Below are 19,765 nucleotides of genomic sequence, written 5' to 3' on the forward strand. Positions count from 1 at the left end.
AAAATTTTTTTTCCGTGCGATGTGTTGAAAATAATTCTTCATATTACGTGCTTTTCCTCGTTTATGTTTGTTCTACTTAAATAGATTTTGGGTTTTCGGCAGGCTTCCCTGAATACAAAAAAAAAATTTTTTTGGGCTATCTTCTGGCGATTTGAAAGAAATTTTTTCGGTTCATTGATATCTAATGAGCAGTAAATCTAGGTTTTTGCCATATCCTAAGAATTTTGGAATTTTTAAGTCAAGAAGCCTCAATTCCATCCCCGAGAATAACTTAGCTGACTTCCATATGTCTCTAAACGAGGCTAATCCGACGATGGCTCAGGCAACAGATATAATTAGCTCGTTACGGATACCAGACGTTATTAAGGACTTGCCTAAATTCGACGGTAATCCACGTCTCCTATATGAATTTGTTAGCAATGTAGAAGAGATACTATTGTTTATCAAGGGGACCGACAATACTCCACAAGGACAAATCCTACTTAGGGCAATTAGGAATAAAATAGACGGACAGGCTAACGAGGTTTTGAACATGTATGGAACTCCTCTCAATTGGGACGACATAAAGAGGAACCTGATTTCCCACTATTCCGACAAGAGGACGGAGACATCCCTTATTAGGGATCTACATTCTCTGAAACAATATGGGAAACCCCTAGAGAAGTATTTTAGTGAGGTAATGGAGATACAATCGGCTCTGTATAACAATCTTTCCATTCACGAAAATGAAAGGGCAGTTATAAATGCAAAGAGGGAACTTTTTTCTGAGATGTGCTTGAACTCTTTTCTTTCTGGTCTTCGCGAACCAATGGGGTCCACGGTTAGAGCGATGAGACCCGGCTCCTTGGCTTTGGCTTTTGAGTATTGTATAGGGGAGCAGAACATCCATTATTCGCGATCGGACTTTTATAGACCCAGACAGAACCGTTGGGGATCGGACTATCAGGTACCTAATGCTAGAAACTTCCCATATCGACGGGATTTCGGGAATAATTTTAATGCACCGCGAGGAAATCTTGAGGCCAAACAGGCAGATTTATTCCAATAATAACAACCAATCTTTCAACTCGAGTTACTATAATCGGGACGCGAATCGGTATCAATACCAGCCACAAAATTGTAATGGCAGTTTTAATGACAGGCAGGGTCAGGCCTTTAGGACAACCTCGGGGCAGACAAATTGGAGACAATCTCAACCTCCACTCGAACCTATGGATACAAGCACGACTTATACAAAATTAGAAAAGGATTCAACGGGGTTCAAATCAAACCCTAGCACTCGCTTCAGTAGATTTTCCAACAGAGGGGAGTTGAATAACGTAGATGGATTCGGATCTGCCAGCCAGGGAAATTGTAAAGAAGAAGATTTTAACAAGAAGAGGGTCTACACTAGTAATCAGGACATGACGAACCTGGATAGATACGAGGAAGGCAATATCGACGACAACCAGGATTTTCGACATTTCGCCTCGAAAGGCAGACGGGATACATAGACCTTAATAACCTCGGAAACGAATTACCTTATATTGACATATCTTCACCTTCTGGACGACCTTTGAAATTTCTGGTTGACACTGGGGCTTCAGCTTCCTTCATAAACCCTGAATTTGTGAATCCAAACGACATCAGGGAGTGTGAAGTGATCACAATTTCTGCCCTTCGTAATGAACATAAGATCAGTAAGAAAGTTACCTTGCCATTTTTCAAGGAAATTGGAAGGTCGGGAAATTTCAATTTTTTTGTTTTTCAATTCCATGGCTACTTCGATGGACTGTTAGGCACCGACTATTTGACTAAAATAGAGGCGAAAGTAGACCTCAAAGACAAAGTACTAATTACAGGCGACGTTAGAATTCCTTTAAACCTCAAACCGAATTTTTCGTCCGGCTTACACACTATAATGGCGAAGACAAAACAGCTCATAGAACTCCCTGTGGATGTTGAAAAGGGTGACTTATTGATAGGGAAAATCTGCTTGGACAACCGATTAATTGTCTCACCTGGGTTATACAATGCAGATAACTGGGTTAGTAGGATGGAGATAGTTAATCCCACGGATACAGATTTGAAACTTTTCATGAGACAACCGATGAAAGTGAACCCATACGACTCAACTGATTTTGTAGAACTTAATCAAATTGATGTGCAGTATGACATAGCAGACGATGGTTCTAGGAAATTCACAGACCTATTACGCATAGAACATCTCAATACCGAAGAGAGGAGAGAGTTCCTTAGTCTTTGTAGACGATATGACGATGTCTTTTATAAAGAAGGAGACACATTAACTTTCACAAACGAAGTGAAGCATAGAATCTCTACAACGGACGATATTCCGATACATACAAAGTCTTATAGATACCCTTTTATCCATAAAGAGGAGGTCCGACGACAGATATCAGACATGCTGGATCAGGGCATAATTAGGCCAAGCTATTCCCCATGGAGTTCTCCTGTATGGATCGTTTTAAAGAAGAAAGATGGAAAACAGAAGTGGAGACTAGTGATAGATTATAGAAAGCTGAACGAGAAGACAGTTTCTGATAGGTACCCATTACCCAATATCTCAGAGATCCTAGATAAATTAGACAAATGCCTCTACTTTTCCACATTAGATTTGGCAAGCGGATTTCATCAGATAGAGATGCACCCAAAGGACATTCAGAAGACATAATGCAGAACCAAAAGAATTTGAACCAACAGATGATCGAAAGATTTAAAAATTTGACTGGACACATAAACTATCAACAGGACGTAATAAATAAATTCTTGAGAAAACTTTCAAGGGAAACTTCCAATAGTATAAAGAGGGAAGATACTATTTTGGAAGAAATACAATATATGAATCAACTTAACCTCAATATTGATTTACTGTCAGACCATATTTCTGACATAATAGATTCAATAATGCTGGCTAAATTGGGTACGATATCTAAGCTCATCCTTCACCCAGAAGAAACTACCGTAATAAGAAATATTTTCAAATCACAGAAAATTGACCTGATATCAGATCAACACATTTATGAACTCTTGGAACTCCAAGCCTACTATAACAACAACAATCTAATATTTAATGTAAAAATACCAAATTTTTCAAACGAAACTTACACACTTTACCATCTAATCCCATTACCAATAAACGAAACCATGCGAATTATAACCAAACCTTATATAAATTATAATAATCAAAGTATACAACATTTCACTGACCCCTGTCCACGAATAGAGAACACCCACTTTTGTAAAAAACCTGCAGCAACCGAAGAAACAGACAAATCCACCTGCATTGGCAATATAATAACCGGAAAAACACCTACCTGTCCCCTAGAAGATGTTGGCCACATATCCTCAATATTCCAACCGGAAAATAACTACTTCATATTTATCAATATAAAACAATTACTAATTACGTCCACTTGAAGCAAACCCAACTTCACAATTAAGGGGAATTCGCTGATACGTTTCTCAAACTGCTCAGTTACCGCAGCCTCAGTGACTTATAAGGACAACCCTTTATATTTTTGGGACCAAATCATGATAACTCCCCCCAATTACAAGAAGATAAAAGCCTCATCTATAAGCGACACATTTAATCTCATAAAGTTAAGAGATTACACCTTTAACAATGCATATAATATTCTCAACCTAAAACAGTACACAACAGCTAGAAACAACATCATACTTGGGTCACTAATAATTCTCGGAATAATACTAGTCTGCAGCTCAATCATCTTATGGAAAAAATCTAGTATAACAGAACAGTTGAAGGTCGCTCTGGCCCCATCGACTTCACTGTGGCCTTCGCTCTACAATAAGGGGGGAGGAGTTACGTTAGGCCCACCACCATCAAAGCCACCGAGGATGACTACACCCTAGTATAAGAATATATAATATGTTATCATTAGATATAAGCCACCCTATTAAATAATATATTGCACTTTCAGCACCTTTTATTATTAAGAACAGACTACATCCTAACATACGATAAATATCATGTTATCATTCAATAATATGTTGCACTTTCTGCACCTTTTATTATTAAGAACATTTAGCAAACGGAAATAGAGTAGACACATTTAAACAGAATACCAAAACTAATTTCAACACCTTCTTTGTAAAAACACACACACACACAACAATAATAAATAAAGAACTTTAATTAGGTCACACAATGGTCTTGCGAACCCAGCAAAACCCACAGAAACACACACACACACTAACACATTCATAAGAAATAAATTGTTAGTTGATAAGTAATATTGAGGAAAATAAGATCAGTTGTTAATCAAAGCTCAAACCTACCTGTACTTGTGTTTAATTTGAAGCAGTTTGCTATTGGAATCCATAACCCAGCTGAATCATACTTTAATTCATGTGTTTAATTTGAAGCAGTTTGCTGTTGGAATCTATAACCCAGCTGAACCCCACTTTAATTCACGTGTTGAAATGACACTTTTGGTTGGGTTAAAAAAAATACAAATTACAAAACTTTTCTAAGTTTTTAGATCTGATCCTATGAAAATGGTGTCCTTTGGTGTCCATTAAAAGATGTTGTCAATTATGAGCACCCGTATTGTTTACATTAGTACTTGGCAGCGCTGGATTTCATTATGACAATTGAGCTGATACGCAGAAAACCAGTCCTAAGGATTTGTTTCTAAGTTCACAACATATGATGTTTATTATTTTGTCAACACTTGTTGGCTACTTTGCTAACACTTTTTGTCAATATATGGTTTTTATTTTATTTAAACTTGTTGTCAACTTCATGCACATGTCTATGTTTTATTATTAGTTGTCATTTTAGTGCACGTGTTGGCATAACAATTAGCATTAGGTTCGATTGGGTAAAACTTGGTTAAATATTTAGAGGTGACCCTATGCAAACAAGTCTTAAAGATCTCAGAATTCGTTTAAATTCGAAAACATATGGTGTCTATTTTGTTTCAACTAGTTGTCATGTTTGTGCACACGTCTTGACATAACAATTAGATTTCGGTTCGGTTTAGGTAAAAAAATATAAATTACAAAACTTCGTTAAGTTTTTAGAGCCGATCTTGGGGAAAAGAGTCGAAAACTCTTCAGGATTCGTTTTTAAGTTGACAACATATGTTGTCGACTTTGTTAACACTTGTTGTCAATTTTGTGCAAGTGTAATGTCAAAAATAAGTTTAATAATGCAAATAAGCGATTAGACCCAGAAGGAAATTATCCATATGCTATTTGCTTAGCACTTGTTTTTAATGATTTTAAGAGTTCAAACAATGAAAATAGAACTTATTCCACAGTTTTTGTTCTTAACTCGACTTGTGGTGTCTCTTTTATTTAAACTCATTGTCAATTTTGTGCACGAGTGTTGACATGCTTACTAGTAAAGATTTGGTGCAATGAATCGTTAAGCTGATTTGATGAAATCGACCCTTAAAAGCCCAACAACAAGTTCTCAAGGAAATGAGAACCTAAAGTGGAACACTTTCTGACTGCCAGTGTGGGACATCCACACAGCAGATATTTTATAGTCTCTCCCTCCTCGACGTCCTGACAGCTTCTGCAAAAGTCGTAACGTGCAACCCTCAGCCTGTCAGCTTGTTTTCCGATCAAACAGTGACCTGTCATGACGGACACCATGACTGAGACCACATACATATCATCACTCGATGAAAACTAAGGTAGTTTTCAGTCTTTGTTATTAAGTCGAGTACATATGGTGTGTATTAATACTTGTTGTCAATTTTGTGCACACACGTTGTCATAACAGTTAGCAGTAATAAAATAAATTACAAAATTGAAGTTTTTAGGTACACTGGTCTAAAAGTCTTCCGGATTGGTTTTTAAGTTGTTAACATATGGTAAATATTTTGCTAACACTTGTTATCGATTTTGTGCACACATAATGGCAACATTAGTGAACAGAATTTGGCCATACTGAAAATCCGCAGTGTTTGGGTTAGATTGGGCGGTATAATGAAACCAAGTAATAAAGCCTTATGTTGTATGGATAGCCCTCCATAAGATGAAGGTATTTTGGAAGCCAGTTTACCGTTTGTTATATCGGAAGAAGACAAAACGGTCGGTGTGAATAATCAATAATGTCAAAATCGAAACGCAACATGTTTCTAAAGTAATCACTGCATAAAAGCACAGTGAAAGTTAAAATGCACATGACTGGAGCACATATTACAAGCAAAGAAACAGTGAGGTATAGGAGAGATACCTTCTTCCCTTAAAAACAAACTTTCATAAAACGAAAACCCTTTTATAAAATTTACACAATTTACTTTCATAACGACCTTGTCTCAACTTTTTTTCTGGCCACCATAATCCCTAATGGTTTACCATTTGTTCGCAATGTTCATGTCATGCAATTTAACGATTCCTCATATATATATATATATATATATATCGTATTTACCCCCCTACTTCATCATCCTTAGTCAGGCAACCGCAGACGCGACATCATAAAATACCATCGCAATGTTGAATACCAAAAAAATGATAATGACTTTGAAGCACGCAAATTGATTTAGGCTACAATACTTACAATTCTTGTTATGGGCAAAATAACACACACACAAGAAGACAGAGTAGATAAATTGTTGCAAAAAAATAAATAATTGATTGGCTGACAGAGGAAGGAGGTGCGTTGAAAAATGGGCCAACGTTTTAAACGAAAAAAACGAGCTCCAATTATAGACAAGGCTAAGGAACGCAAAGTGGTCTAGGAAAAAGAGTTAAATTTAGAAAAATAGTTTCTGAATCTTTTTATAGAATTTTTAAAAGTAAGTTATAGTTGCATTACATGCAGCAATATGGGAACAGGATTTACCCCCACAGCCTTTAACAGGCCAACAACATGCCCAAAAGCTAATGTATTGCATACACCAACAATTATACGCTTAGAGATTTCTGGGGTATTTAATATCGTATAAATAATGTTTATAGATGTTGTTAAATATATTGACAACATATTTGTCAATTTCATGAACTTGAGATGCCATCATTGGATGCGAATCCGAGCTGTTAATTGAACTTATTTAGATTATGCTGCGATGATCTGCAAATATCTTACAAAACGAAAGAATTTTTAAAAATTTACACCAATTGTCGTCAAGTTTAACACGCAGGTATACAGGACCTATAGTGAATGCCGTTATTAAAAGAAAACTTGAAAAAAGTTTTGATTTCTTTTTTTAAGAAATCAAATCTTTTAGAGGCAAAATATGGTGTCTACATTGTTAAAAATCATGATCGATTTGATGGTACCTATATTGTTAAAACTCATTGTCAATTTGATGCACCAGTTGTTGTCAGGTAAAGCACGCAGGTATACATGACCTACAGTGAATGCAGATACTAAAAGAAATAGAGACAACATATGGTGTCTACATTGTTAACACTCGTTGCCAATTTAATGCACCAGTTGTTGTCAAGTTAAGCACTATAGTGAATGTGATAAGGATCAATAGTGAATGCAGCTACCAAAAGAAAACTTCAAAACTTTCCTTACTCCTTTTTTTCAGGGAATATATGATGCAAACATGGACAACATATGGTGCCTATATTGTTAACATTTGTTGTAAATTTTGTGCACTCGTAGTAGTGCTAAATTTTAATCTGGATCCTAACTGTAGATTGAGAAACTGTTTATGTATACAGCGATGTTCCTCGAATTTCTCACAAAAAGAAAGCAAAAAAAGGATCCTTTTATTGTAAAACTGTGTACCATTTGTTGTCTAGTTGTAAACAATAGTATACAGCGCATCAAAAAAAAAATTTTGCCAAAAGAAAATTTTGTATATTTTTTCAAGGCAATAAATAAAGCCAATTAAATTTTTAAATTGGTTAAGTGAACATGCGATGGAAATATTCCAACATATGGTGTTTATAGTGTTACCATTCGTTGTCAATATTTTCAATTTTAACAATGGATGAAAATTATTGCTGCTAAAGCTATACATGTTTGAATGTGGTGCGATTTTGCACAAATTTCTTATTAAATGAAAGAAAGATAATATGCGTGAGCATAGAGGAATATGTAAATTAAACCGTTTCTACGTTGAACAAGTTAGAATAATCAATATGCAAGTGGGTGATGAGTGGAATGAAATGGGAAATAGGCCTCAATGACAATGAGCTTAGAAGGTTTGGGTGTAAAGATTTCATGTGATTCCATCCACATGAAACTTCTTCAAGACATCAAAAATCAGTAGAAAGAAATGGCGCATACTGGGAAAATGATTCAGTTCGCTTCCAAATAAAACTTCTTCAAGACATCAAAAATCAGTAGAAAGAAATGGCGCATACTGGGAAAATGATTCAATTCGCTTCACAGTATGGAGCAGAGTTACTTAACACTGTATTGTGGGCTATGGGTTTTCCAATGTAATGGTAAACTTTACTTGGGGATCTACACCGACGAAGGATAAAAAGGGTGTTTTTAAACTTATGGTTTTCAGTTTGGCGGCACCAGATTTATATTTAATTTGGCTTATCATTATAAATTATTGAGGACTTATTGTCTGACATACGGTTCGAATGTAGCAGTGGAAAATAGGACATTTAGGCCGAAATTTCTTGGAGTCAGCTATAGTCGAACCAAATAGTTATTGCATGTATTATGTTATCAATAAAATCAAGTTATTTATAATCTTAAAGTTATCGTTATAGTAAAGTTATCAATTGTATTATAGTCGAATAGTATATTTATCGAAAGTAGTATAGTTATCGATAGCAGTCTAGTTATCGATAGTTGCATAGTTATAATTAGTACTATAGTAATCGATAGCAGTACAGTTATCGATAGAAGTAAAGTTATCGATTATAGTAAAGTTGTCGACAGTAGTATAGTTATCGACAGAAGATTGGTCGTTTTCACTGAAATTTGGTGGAGCCAGCTATAGTGCACCCAAACTCAACATTAGTCAATGTGTTTTGAAAGGCCAAATATCGATGACATATCGTTAACAATAAATATTTGCAACCCATTGAAGTGAAATAATAAAGCCTTCTATAAATGAAGCTAAACTTCGATTTGAATTTGAATTTGAGTCAAAGTGAAACATAAATGATTGCAATCGAAAAAATATTATCGATAACAATATATTTTGGAAGGCATTGCAGTTGAATTGCCATGCCCTGCACATTTTGTGGTGAAGGTTAATAGTAGCAGTTTTTAAGGACCGAAACGGAATAATCAAAGAAAACGGAATATTGCTATCAATTTAACATTGTTTTCGATAAAGTATTGTTATCGTAAAGGATTCTTATCGGCATAGAATTGTTATCGATTTGATATTGATATCGATGAAACATTTTCATCAATTTCATATTTTTATCGATTAAAAATTGTTATCGATTTTATATTGTTATCGAAAATATTGTCATGATTTTCATAATGTTCCCAATAAAATATGGTACTAAATTTCCCATGAACATTCCATTAAGGAACAGGGGATACTTCTGTCTTATCAATGAGTGCAGTCCGTTTAAGATCAATGATAAGGAGCCTCCTTTGTTATGGCGAGTCCGAACGGCGTGCCACATAGCGACACCAATTGGTAGAGAAGTTTTAACATGGCAGTATACCTTACAAATGTAGCCAGCAAAAGTAAGAGAATAACCACCGCTGAAAATTTTGTTGATGTTGACGCCAGGCGTTCGGAGTCATAGGCGGACATGCTAACCTCTGCGCCACTGTGGCCTCTAAATAAAATATGGTAAACAATTTAGTATTTGTATCGATTTATATTTCTATCCATTTCATATTGATATCGATTTAATGTAGCTATCAATAAATTTTGTTATCACGTTGATATGCTATCGATAGAATATCAATAAAACAAAGTTATCGATTTAATATGGTTATCAATTTAATATTGAAATTGATCAATTATTGTTATCGATGTAATATTGGTATCGATTTAGTGTTGTTATCGCATATATATTATAATCGATAATATATTATAATCGATAAAATATTGTCATCGATAAAATATTATTTTCGATTTAATATTGTTATCTATCAAATATTTTTATCAATAAAAATACTGTTATCGGTTTAATATTATTATCGATTAAATATTGTCATCAATAACATATTATCGATAACCGTTTGGCGTTTTTAGGGCAATAAAGTCAAATTGTTATGTCTTCAATGGTTTTCTCCAAAGGTCCACATAAGCAAATAACCTTTAAGGTTCACAGAAGGACAAAAATAGCCAATTGCAATAGTTAAGATATATGGTTGCTAAAATATTTCCAACATTTTCCTCTCAGAAAATGGTATGATAAAGATATGTCATGAAAAATTTTAGCCATGAAAATGTTAAAAAAAAAAACTAAGTTAACCTAGAAAATGTAAATAAACGATGACCCAATTACTAAAAAAAAAATTATGATTGATGAATTAGATCATGACGGCGACTAAATGATGTAAAAGTACTAACAATGGTGGACGATGAATGGGATTTTTTTTGTATTTTTTGTTTTTTTTTTTTTTCAACACAAAACCTACGGCTTTGTCTCCTTAATAAAAGCTAGCAAAACATTACCCTAATGACCTTGGAAACACGCAATGGTGAATCCTTTGAAACACAAAATAGTAACTAATTAAACCTAGGAAATTACAACTTAAACCAAAATCCCCAATATTATGACTTATAGACTAAAAAACAAAATAACTTAAATTCCTTTTTGTTGTCCTTTCCTCCAGAGCAAAAGGAGTTGTCTTAAAGAATTAATGCTGCATTAAAGCTAAACCAAAGTGGTGTACATTTGATAAAGAATATAAAATGTAAAGCTTAAATGTTAAGAGCGTCAACGTTTTCCGCTTAGATTTCAAAGGCTATAACAATTGTGTGTATCAATTATAAGAAGAAAAAAGTTAACTATTTCTTAAAAAAGTATTGAAATTAAGAAATATAGCTTAAAAACTAGAATGTTCTCATTAATAATTTTATAGTTGAAAAAAATAGAAAAAAATATGTAAATATTCCCCTAACCCCACAATGTCAGGAAAATGTCCCCAAATAAGGGTTTTGTCAGACAGGGGGACTAACTTGGGTTGGGGCTCTTTTATGCGTTCCCCTTGAAATGTTTAACTTTTTGTGGTTTTGTGGGAAATTCAAAAGCCCTAGGGCCAGCCAGCTGTCCTTATGGGGCCTTGGTCAGGGTTTAGGGGAGATTAATAAAAGTTGATATTTTTACCTGAATATGTTTTTTTCTTCTTCTTCCTATTTTGATGTTGTTTGGTTGATTTTTGTTTTTGGGTTGGTGTTTTGTTGTTGTAGTTGTTTTTGCTGTTGTAATAATAGTAGCGTTTTTCAATATCTTCGTCCAATGCCAGGTCCCGGATTCAAGAGACGACAAAAATGCGGCGTTGTCACGCGACAATCGACTTGCATGTGATGCCGTTGTTGCTGCCGCTGTCGCATTGACATTGGTCATTGGCGAGACATACCAGAATTTATGAATTCTCCGTGTTTTTGTACCTTTAAATAAATTAAGAAAACAGGGGAAAAATTCAAATATATATTATGAAAAAAATTAAATATAAATTAAAAAAAAAAATTTAAATTGCGTTTACTCACAACAACGACAAAAAAGTTTGTAGTTCATTAAAAACGTCATACAACATAACGCCATATCATGCAATGAGTCATGGTTGGTATTGGCATGTCATGGACCATGACACAAATGACCAACAACAATACTAGGTCAAAACCTTCCCTATGGAAACTGGAGGGCGGATAGGTCCCTAAATTGGCATAGTCTTAAGCCCTGCCATTAATCGGATTTTTTTTTTCATAAAAAAAATCCTATACATTTTTTTATACTTTTTATTTATTTATTATTTTTTAATCATTTTATAATTTTTTATATATTTTTAAAAAATTTTTTTTTTAAATTCTTTTTATACTTTTAAAAATTTTTTTTTATTTTTTTTTTATTTTTTTAATTTTTTTAAATTTTTTTTTTTAATTTTTTTTTATTTTTTCAAATTTTTTTAATTTTTTTAAATTTTTTTTTAAATTTTTTTTTTTTAATTTTTTTTTTATTTTTTTAATTTTTTTTTAAATTTTTAAATTTTTTTTTTTATTTTTTTTTTTAATTTTTTTTTATTTACTTTTTTATTTAAATTATTTTTATATTTTCTTATTTTTTTTCTTTCCCTTGTTAATGGGTTATGTTTTAAGGACACTGAATATAATTTTTTTTTCATTTTTATCAATTAAAAATTTTTTAATAATAGTCCACCACACTATGGGCTCAGTTAAATAATTTATTTTATTTAAATGAATTTTCATTCAAAATTTATTGCCAACAATTTTGTTTGAGGTTAATTATGCAAAGAGTATTCAAAAGCAATTATTCGTATATATACATATATATATATATGCTAAGGCTCAAACTTCAGGCTTCATCGTTTTTGTCATATTTCGTGTAAAGAATGCCTTTTAGCATTTTTCACTATTATTTATTTCATGTGAATTCGATTTTAATTTTAGCTTACAAATAACAATAAACTAAAAATGTGAGGGAAACACAACTAAAAACAAGAAAACAAAAGGGCAATGTATCCTTTTCGATTAACCCTTAAAGGACCAAAAGACGATATTCAAACATTATTTATTTGAAAAAATTCTAAAAATGTTTTTATAAAAATAATATATATATATATATTTTTTTTTTAATAAAATTTTGCGAAATTTCCTGTAAGATTTATATGTGGACAAAATTTCTATAAAAATTTTGAAATTTTTTTTTGTAATATTAAAATTTTGTAAAAATTTTCTTCATTCATAAAAATTTGAAAAAAATTTCTATAGAAATAAAATTTTGAAAAAATTTCTATAGAAATAAAATTTTGGCAAATTTCAACTCATTTCCCAAAATTGAGTTGCAAAGCCGTGAGGCTCAGCAGTCGTGTAGATATAAGAAAAGCGATGATAGTGAACAGGAGAGTTTAGCCACATTTGCCACAATGATCTGTTGAACAGGCCATTACTTATCAGTAATGTTTCGATAATCAATTTCTTCGATTAACATAATTCTCAGGGTCATTAAAATCGACCCTACTTTGGAGAAATAACAATAATAATTTTTGTTTAAGGAACACAAGTCTGATTGAGCATTTTGGCTGGGACTTATTGAAGCCAGCTACAGTGCAGCCAAATAGTTATAGTTGGTATTATGTTATCAAAAAAATCAAGTTATTAATAATTTTCATGTTATTGATAGTTGTTTAGTTATTGATAGTAGCATAGTTTTTAATAGTAGTATAGTAAACGATATATTTATCGATAGTTGTATAGCTGTCGATAGTATAGTTACAGATAGTAGTATAGTTATTGATAAAAGTGTAATTATCGATAGTAGTATAGTTACCGATAGTAGTATAGTTATCGATAGTAGTATCTTAATCGACATTACAATCGTTATCGCTAGTAGTATCATTGTAGATATTAGTATCGTTATCAATTGTAGTATCGTTACCGATAGTATTATCGGTATCTATAGTAGTATCCTTATCAATATTAGTGTCTTTATCGAGTGTCGTAATCGATAGTTGAGTCATTATCGATAGCGGTGGATTGGGATTGTGCTACGCAATCGATTAAAAATTTTAATCCTTTTAATAATTAAAACTTTATTAACAAAAATTTTATTCTTATTTTGTCAAAATTTTATGTCTATAGAAAATTTTGTCAAAATTTTATGTCAATAGAAAATTTTGTCAAAATTTTATTTCTATAGAAAATTTTGTCAAAATTTCAAAGTTATCGATAGTAGTATAGTTATCGATGGTAGTATAATTACCAATAGTAGTATAGTTACCGATAGTAGTATATTTATCGAATATAGTATCTTATCGCTATTAGTGTCATTGTAGATAGTAGTATCGTTATCGATAGTAGTATCGTTACCGATGGTATTATCGGTATCTATAGTTGTATCCTCATCGATAGTATTATCGTTATCGATGTTAGTGTCGTTATCGATAGTTGAGTCGTTATCGATAGTGGTGGATTGGGATTGTGCTATGCAATCGATTAAAAATTTTAATCCTTTTAATAATTAAAACTTTTTTCCAAAAATTTTATTTTTATTTTGTCAAAATTTCTATAGAAAATTTTGTCAAAATTTTATTACAATAGAAAATTTTGTCAAAATTTTATTACAATAGAAAATTTTGTCAAAATTTTTAGTTATCGATAGTAGCATAGTAAATAATAGTAGTAAAGTAAGAGATAGTAATATAATTATCGAGAGTAGTACAGTTACCGATAGTATTATAGTTATCGATAGTAGTATAGTTATCGATAGTAGTATCTTAATCGACAGTACTATCGTTATCGGCAGTAGTATCATTGTAGATAATAGTATCGTTATCGATAGAAGTACAATTACCGATAGTATTATCGGTATCTATAGTAGTATCTTTATCGATAGCAGTACCGCTATCGATAAAAGTATCGTTATCGATAGTAGTACAGTTACCGATAGTATTATCGGTATCTACAGTAGTATCCTTATCGATAGCGGTACCGCTATCGATAGTAGTATCGTTATCGATGGTAGTGTCGTTATCGATAGTTGAGTCGTTGTCGATAGTGGTAGATTGGGATTCTGCTACGAATAAAAATTGTAATCCTTTTCAAAAGTTTTATTTTTATTTTGTCCAAATTTTATGTCTATAGAAAATTTTGTCAAAATTTTATGTCAATAGAAAATTTTGATTAAATTTTATTTCTATAGAAAATTTTGTCAAAATTTCATTACTATAGAAAATTTTGTCAAAATTTTATTACTATAGAAAATTTTCTCAAAATTTTATTTCTATAGAAAATTTTGTCAAAATTTTATTTCTATAGAAAATTTTGTCAAAATTTTATTTCTATAGAAAATTTTGTCAAAATTTTATTTCTATTGAAAATTTTGTCAAAATTTTATTTCTATTGAAAATTTTGTCAAGTTTTTATTTCTATAGAAAATTTTGTCAAAATTTGATTTCAAGCCCCACACAAAGGGGAGATTATTTAAAAAAAAGAAGAAGAAAAAATATTGACAAACATGTTCAGACAAATCTGCACACAGATCATCAGGAGACAGATACCACATCACTGGCGGACGCGTTTCGATTTTTGGTTAGATAATCATTTTCAACACCATCGTGGATCATACCCGTCCGCCGATTGGTCTACCGTTCACACCACTCTGTTTGTTCTTGTGTGTTCTACGATGTGATGTGAACGGTAGGCCAGTCAGGCGGACGGAAATAATCCACGATGGTGTTGAAAAAAAAATCGAAACGCGTCCACCAGTGATGTGGTATCTGTCGCCCGATGTTATGTGTGATGTGGTATCTGTCTCCTGATTTGTCGGAAAAAAATCTGGCAATGTCTTTTCTTCAAAACTCATTAAATAATCCCTCCTTTGTGTGTAGCATACGTTTGGTCATTCTGCTCAACTAAAATACGCGATTATGTGAATTGGTTCAGATGGCTCGGCTATAAAAAGCCAAATAAAATAAACTTGAAATTTTATTTACAAGTTTTTTTTGCCCGTTAGGGTGAAGATCTTTAGATTTGACAACTTTTGCTTGTTTCTCTATCAAGACGTGTTTTTTGCAAATGGAAAAGGAAAGCCAAAGAAAGATTTGTTGTCTTTGGTTAGAAAACTTTTCAACCATGTTAGATGTGATGGCTTCAAGGGCCGTGCGTTGGTATGTTGTATTTGGATCGTATTTACTGTGAAAACGCCTCCATGATGCAAATACCACATTAACCACGCTCGACAAACCTATCTATTAGCTGTACTTTTCAAAATGCATGTGTTTTCGAGTAATGACAGTCTTTTTTTCTACGACAATTACACTACTTCCATGGTGCACATGATTCTGTGCATCTGTTGGAAGTTGTATTGATGGCTTCGAACAGTAGACAACGGTTCTCGCTGTTGCTCCGTGTGCCCAGGTTCGAATCCCGGCCGGACTTTGCCGGATTTTCTTCACTATTAAGTTTAATCATAATTTTCATTCTATAGTAAATTTTGTTAAAATTTTATTTTTATTGAAAATTTTTCCAAATTTTATTTCTATATTTATTTTATTTTATTTTGTTTTATTTTATTTTATTTTATTTTATTTTATTGCATTTTATTTTTTTTTTTTATTTTATTTTATTTTATTTTATTTTATTTCATTTTATTTTATTTTATTTCATTTCATTTCATTTCATTTCATTTCATTTCATTTCATTTTATTTTATCTTATTTTATTTTATTTTATTTTATTTTATTTTATTTTATTTTATTTTATTTTATTTTATTTTATTTTATTTTATTTTATTTTATTTTATTTTATTTTATTTTATTTTATTTTATTTTATTTTATTTTATTTTATTTTATTTTATTTTATTTTATTTTATTTTATTTTATTTTATTTTATTTTATTTGATTTTTTTTTATTTTATTTTATTTGATTTTTTTTTATTTTATTTTATTTTATTTTGTTTTATTTTATTTTATTTTATTTTATTTTATTTTATTTTATTTTATTTTATTTTATTTTATTTTATTTTATTTTATTTTATTTTATTTTATTTTATTTTATTTTATTTTATTTTATTTTATTTTATTTTATTTTATTTTATTTTATTTTAATTTGTTTTATTTTATTTTATTTTATTTTATTTTATTTTATTTTATTTTATTTTATTTTATTTTGTTTTATTTTATTTTAATTTATTTTATTTTATTTTATTTTATTTTATTTTATGTTATTTTATTTTATTTTATTTTATTTTATTTTATTTTATTTTATTTTATTTTATTTTATTTTATTTTATTTTATTTTATTTTATTTTATTTTATTTTGTTGCATTGCATTTTATTTTATTTTATTTTTTATTTTATTTTATTTGTCCCCATGTTCCTCTGAGGGTTAGCACAGCCACGAGGGGGCAACTTGTATACACGTGTGCTCATAACAGTCAGTTTCAGTTTGGCTGTGGTTAGCTACATGAATAGGAATACTTACTACATCAGCAACAATTGGTTCCTCAATTTCAAGGCCTTGCAGTGCTTGTTCTCTACTTAAATGTACTTCATAGGAGGATGTTGGCGTAACGAAAACCACACGGTGTTTACGTGTTTGCAAAATGTTTGCTATAACCAACTGCAAGAAAGCAAAAAAAAAGAAAACAATTACAAAATATTACAAGTGCAACAATAACCATATATAACAAAGTGGTGAGAAAAGTTTATGACTACAACGACAGGAAAACAAAAGAAGAAAGAAAAATAAAAACAGGATATGAAATGCATCTGAGTAACGAATGATATAAGATGTTATGATTTTTTACTTAAGCCTTAAAACAAACATGGTAAACAAAACTTTTGCCTGCGACTCATGTCGCATATCCTTGTTGCAAAATGTGTTCACAGATGTTGATCAATAAAGAGCAGGAAAATTAAAAGTTACAAAATTCTCTTACGTTATTCTTGGTCAATATCCTACAACTCAAAAGAAAAACAATCTTGGCAAAGTTGTAAAAGGAAAAATTAATCCTTAGGGACAAGAGTCTTTTGTAACTTTACAATTATTGTGAGTCAAAGTGCTTTGAAATTTTGGGTTCAAGTTCCCTTTTGGTTAAAAGCAAATGGGAAAGCTTAAAAAAGTTGAGTCTCTTCCCTTTTTCCTTTCTTTAAAAAAGTCCTTTTTGAACAAAAAGTCCATTTGTACTTATCTGCATTTGCATTCCACATTTGTAGTAGTTAGTAAGTCAGTGTTTGTAAAACTATTCATGTGGAGAAGCGTGTTCCAAAAGTGTTTGTGTTCTCAAAGTGTCCAATGTAAATACTTTGGCAGATTGTAAAGGCATTTTCCACAAAGGAATTGCAAAGGACAACATGATGTTCACATATGAATGTGTGTGGGTGTACATGTGAGTATTACTGACTGTTTACACAAATACAATATATTGAGGTGCCTGAAATAAAATTTTGACAAAATTTTCTATAGAAATAAAATTTTGACAAAATTTTCTATACAAAATAAAATTTTGACTAAATTTTCTATACAAAATAAAATTTTGACAAAATTTTCTATACAAAATAAAATTTTGACAAAATTTTCTATAGTAATAAAATTTTGACAAAATTTTCTATACAAAATAAAATTTTGACAAAATTTTCTATAGAAATAAAATTTTGACAAAATTTTCTATAGAAATAAAAAATACCCAGGGTGCCCCCCCCCCCCCCCCCCAACCCCAAAACTCCTCTAAACAGATATATTCGAAGTTCATGTCAATATGGTACTCAAATGAAAAGTATTTGGCCGTAGATTACAAATATGGCATAAAACATTAAGTCCAAGTAATGGGAGGTCGCCAAATGAAGGATATAAGGGAGTAGATTACGAATATGACATTAACATTTGCGTTCAAGTCGGGGTGGCGCTTTTCCTCCTAAAGATACGTCAAATGGGTTATTCGACCCGTTATGACAATATGGGATTCAAATCAAAGGTATTTGAGAGTAGATAGAAATAAAATTTTGACAAAATTTCCTATAGAAATAAAATTTTGACAAAATTTTCTATAGAAATAAAATTTTGACAAAATTTTCTATAGAAATAAAATTTTGACAAAATTTTCTATAGAAATAAAATTTTGACAAAATTTTCTATAGAAATAAAATTTTGACAAAATTTTCTATAGAAATAAAAAATACCCAGGGTGCCCCCCCCCCCCCCCCCCAACCCCAAAACTCCTCTAAACAGATATATTCGAAGTTCATGTCAATATGGTACTCAAATGAAAAGTATTTGGCCGTAGATTACAAATATGGCATAAAACATTAAGTCCAAGTAATGGGAGGTTGCCAAATGAAGGATATAAGGGAGTAGATTACGAATATGACATTAACATTTGCGTTCAAGTCGGGGTGGCGCTTTTCCTCCTAAAGATACGTCAAATGGGTTATTCGACCCGTTATGACAATATGGGATTCAAATCAAAGGTATTTGAGAGTAGATAACGAATTTCATATCCTATTTGGGAGCCAAGTTTTTTGGGGTATGTCCTAAAGCACCCCTAAGCAAAGCACCCTAAGATGAACATTACCCTAAGGAAGAACATTACCACCACGAACCGAGAAGGGGAAAATTCTCACACATCAAGGAGTGCTTTCCGATTCAAGTTAAAAATCAATCATAAGGGACCTTTTTTTATAGCTGAGTCCGAACGGGGTCCCGCAGTGCGACACCTCTTTGGGGAAAAATTTTTAAATGACCATGCATGGCATTGTACCTCGCAAATGTCGCAAACATTTAGAGGGTATAAACACCGCTTTGTCCGAGGTTCTCGCCAGGATTCAAACGCGTTCAGCGTCATAGGCTACAATGGCACGAATTCGATATCCGCATTCAGGGCGAAGTGTCCCCAGCCTTAAAAGATATTAGAGAGTTAAAGAAGGCTCAGCGGAGTGGGCCCGGTTCGGATAGTTACCTATAAAAATCAAATTTTGACAAAATCTTCTATAACAAGTAAAAGGCGTTAAGTTCGGCCGTGTCGTTTTTTACAACAAAATATTTGTCTGTTTGGTAGCCATATACAAATATAGACCGATCGGAACCATTTACGACACGGATGTCGAAAAGCCTAAAAAAAATCACAAAATAAGTCATTGTGTCAAATTTCAGCGAAATTGAATTAAAAATGTGCCTTTTATGTGGCCAAGACTTTAAATCGAGGATCGGTC

The 19,765-nt window shown here is 31.7% G+C and overlaps 1 protein-coding gene across 1 annotated transcript in view; it reads right to left on the minus strand.

Moving 5' to 3' along the window:
• Nucleotides 1-8,117: 8,117 nt before the first annotated feature.
• LOC106086952 (phosphopantothenate--cysteine ligase) overlaps nucleotides 8,118-19,765 on the minus strand; it is a 120,899-nt gene continuing 109,251 nt past the window's right edge. Inside the window, exons 5-6 of the mRNA XM_059361867.1 lie at nucleotides 17,040-17,177; nucleotides 8,118-11,489 (exon numbers count right to left, since the gene is read on the minus strand). Of these exons, the coding sequence (XP_059217850.1) occupies nucleotides 11,442-11,489; nucleotides 17,040-17,177 (186 nt within the window). The 3' untranslated portion in view covers nucleotides 8,118-11,441. The remainder of the gene's footprint in view (nucleotides 11,490-17,039; nucleotides 17,178-19,765) is intronic.

Source organism: Stomoxys calcitrans, chromosome 2, assembly GCF_963082655.1.
Source record: "Stomoxys calcitrans chromosome 2, idStoCalc2.1, whole genome shotgun sequence".
NCBI lineage: Eukaryota > Metazoa > Arthropoda > Insecta > Diptera > Muscidae > Stomoxys > Stomoxys calcitrans.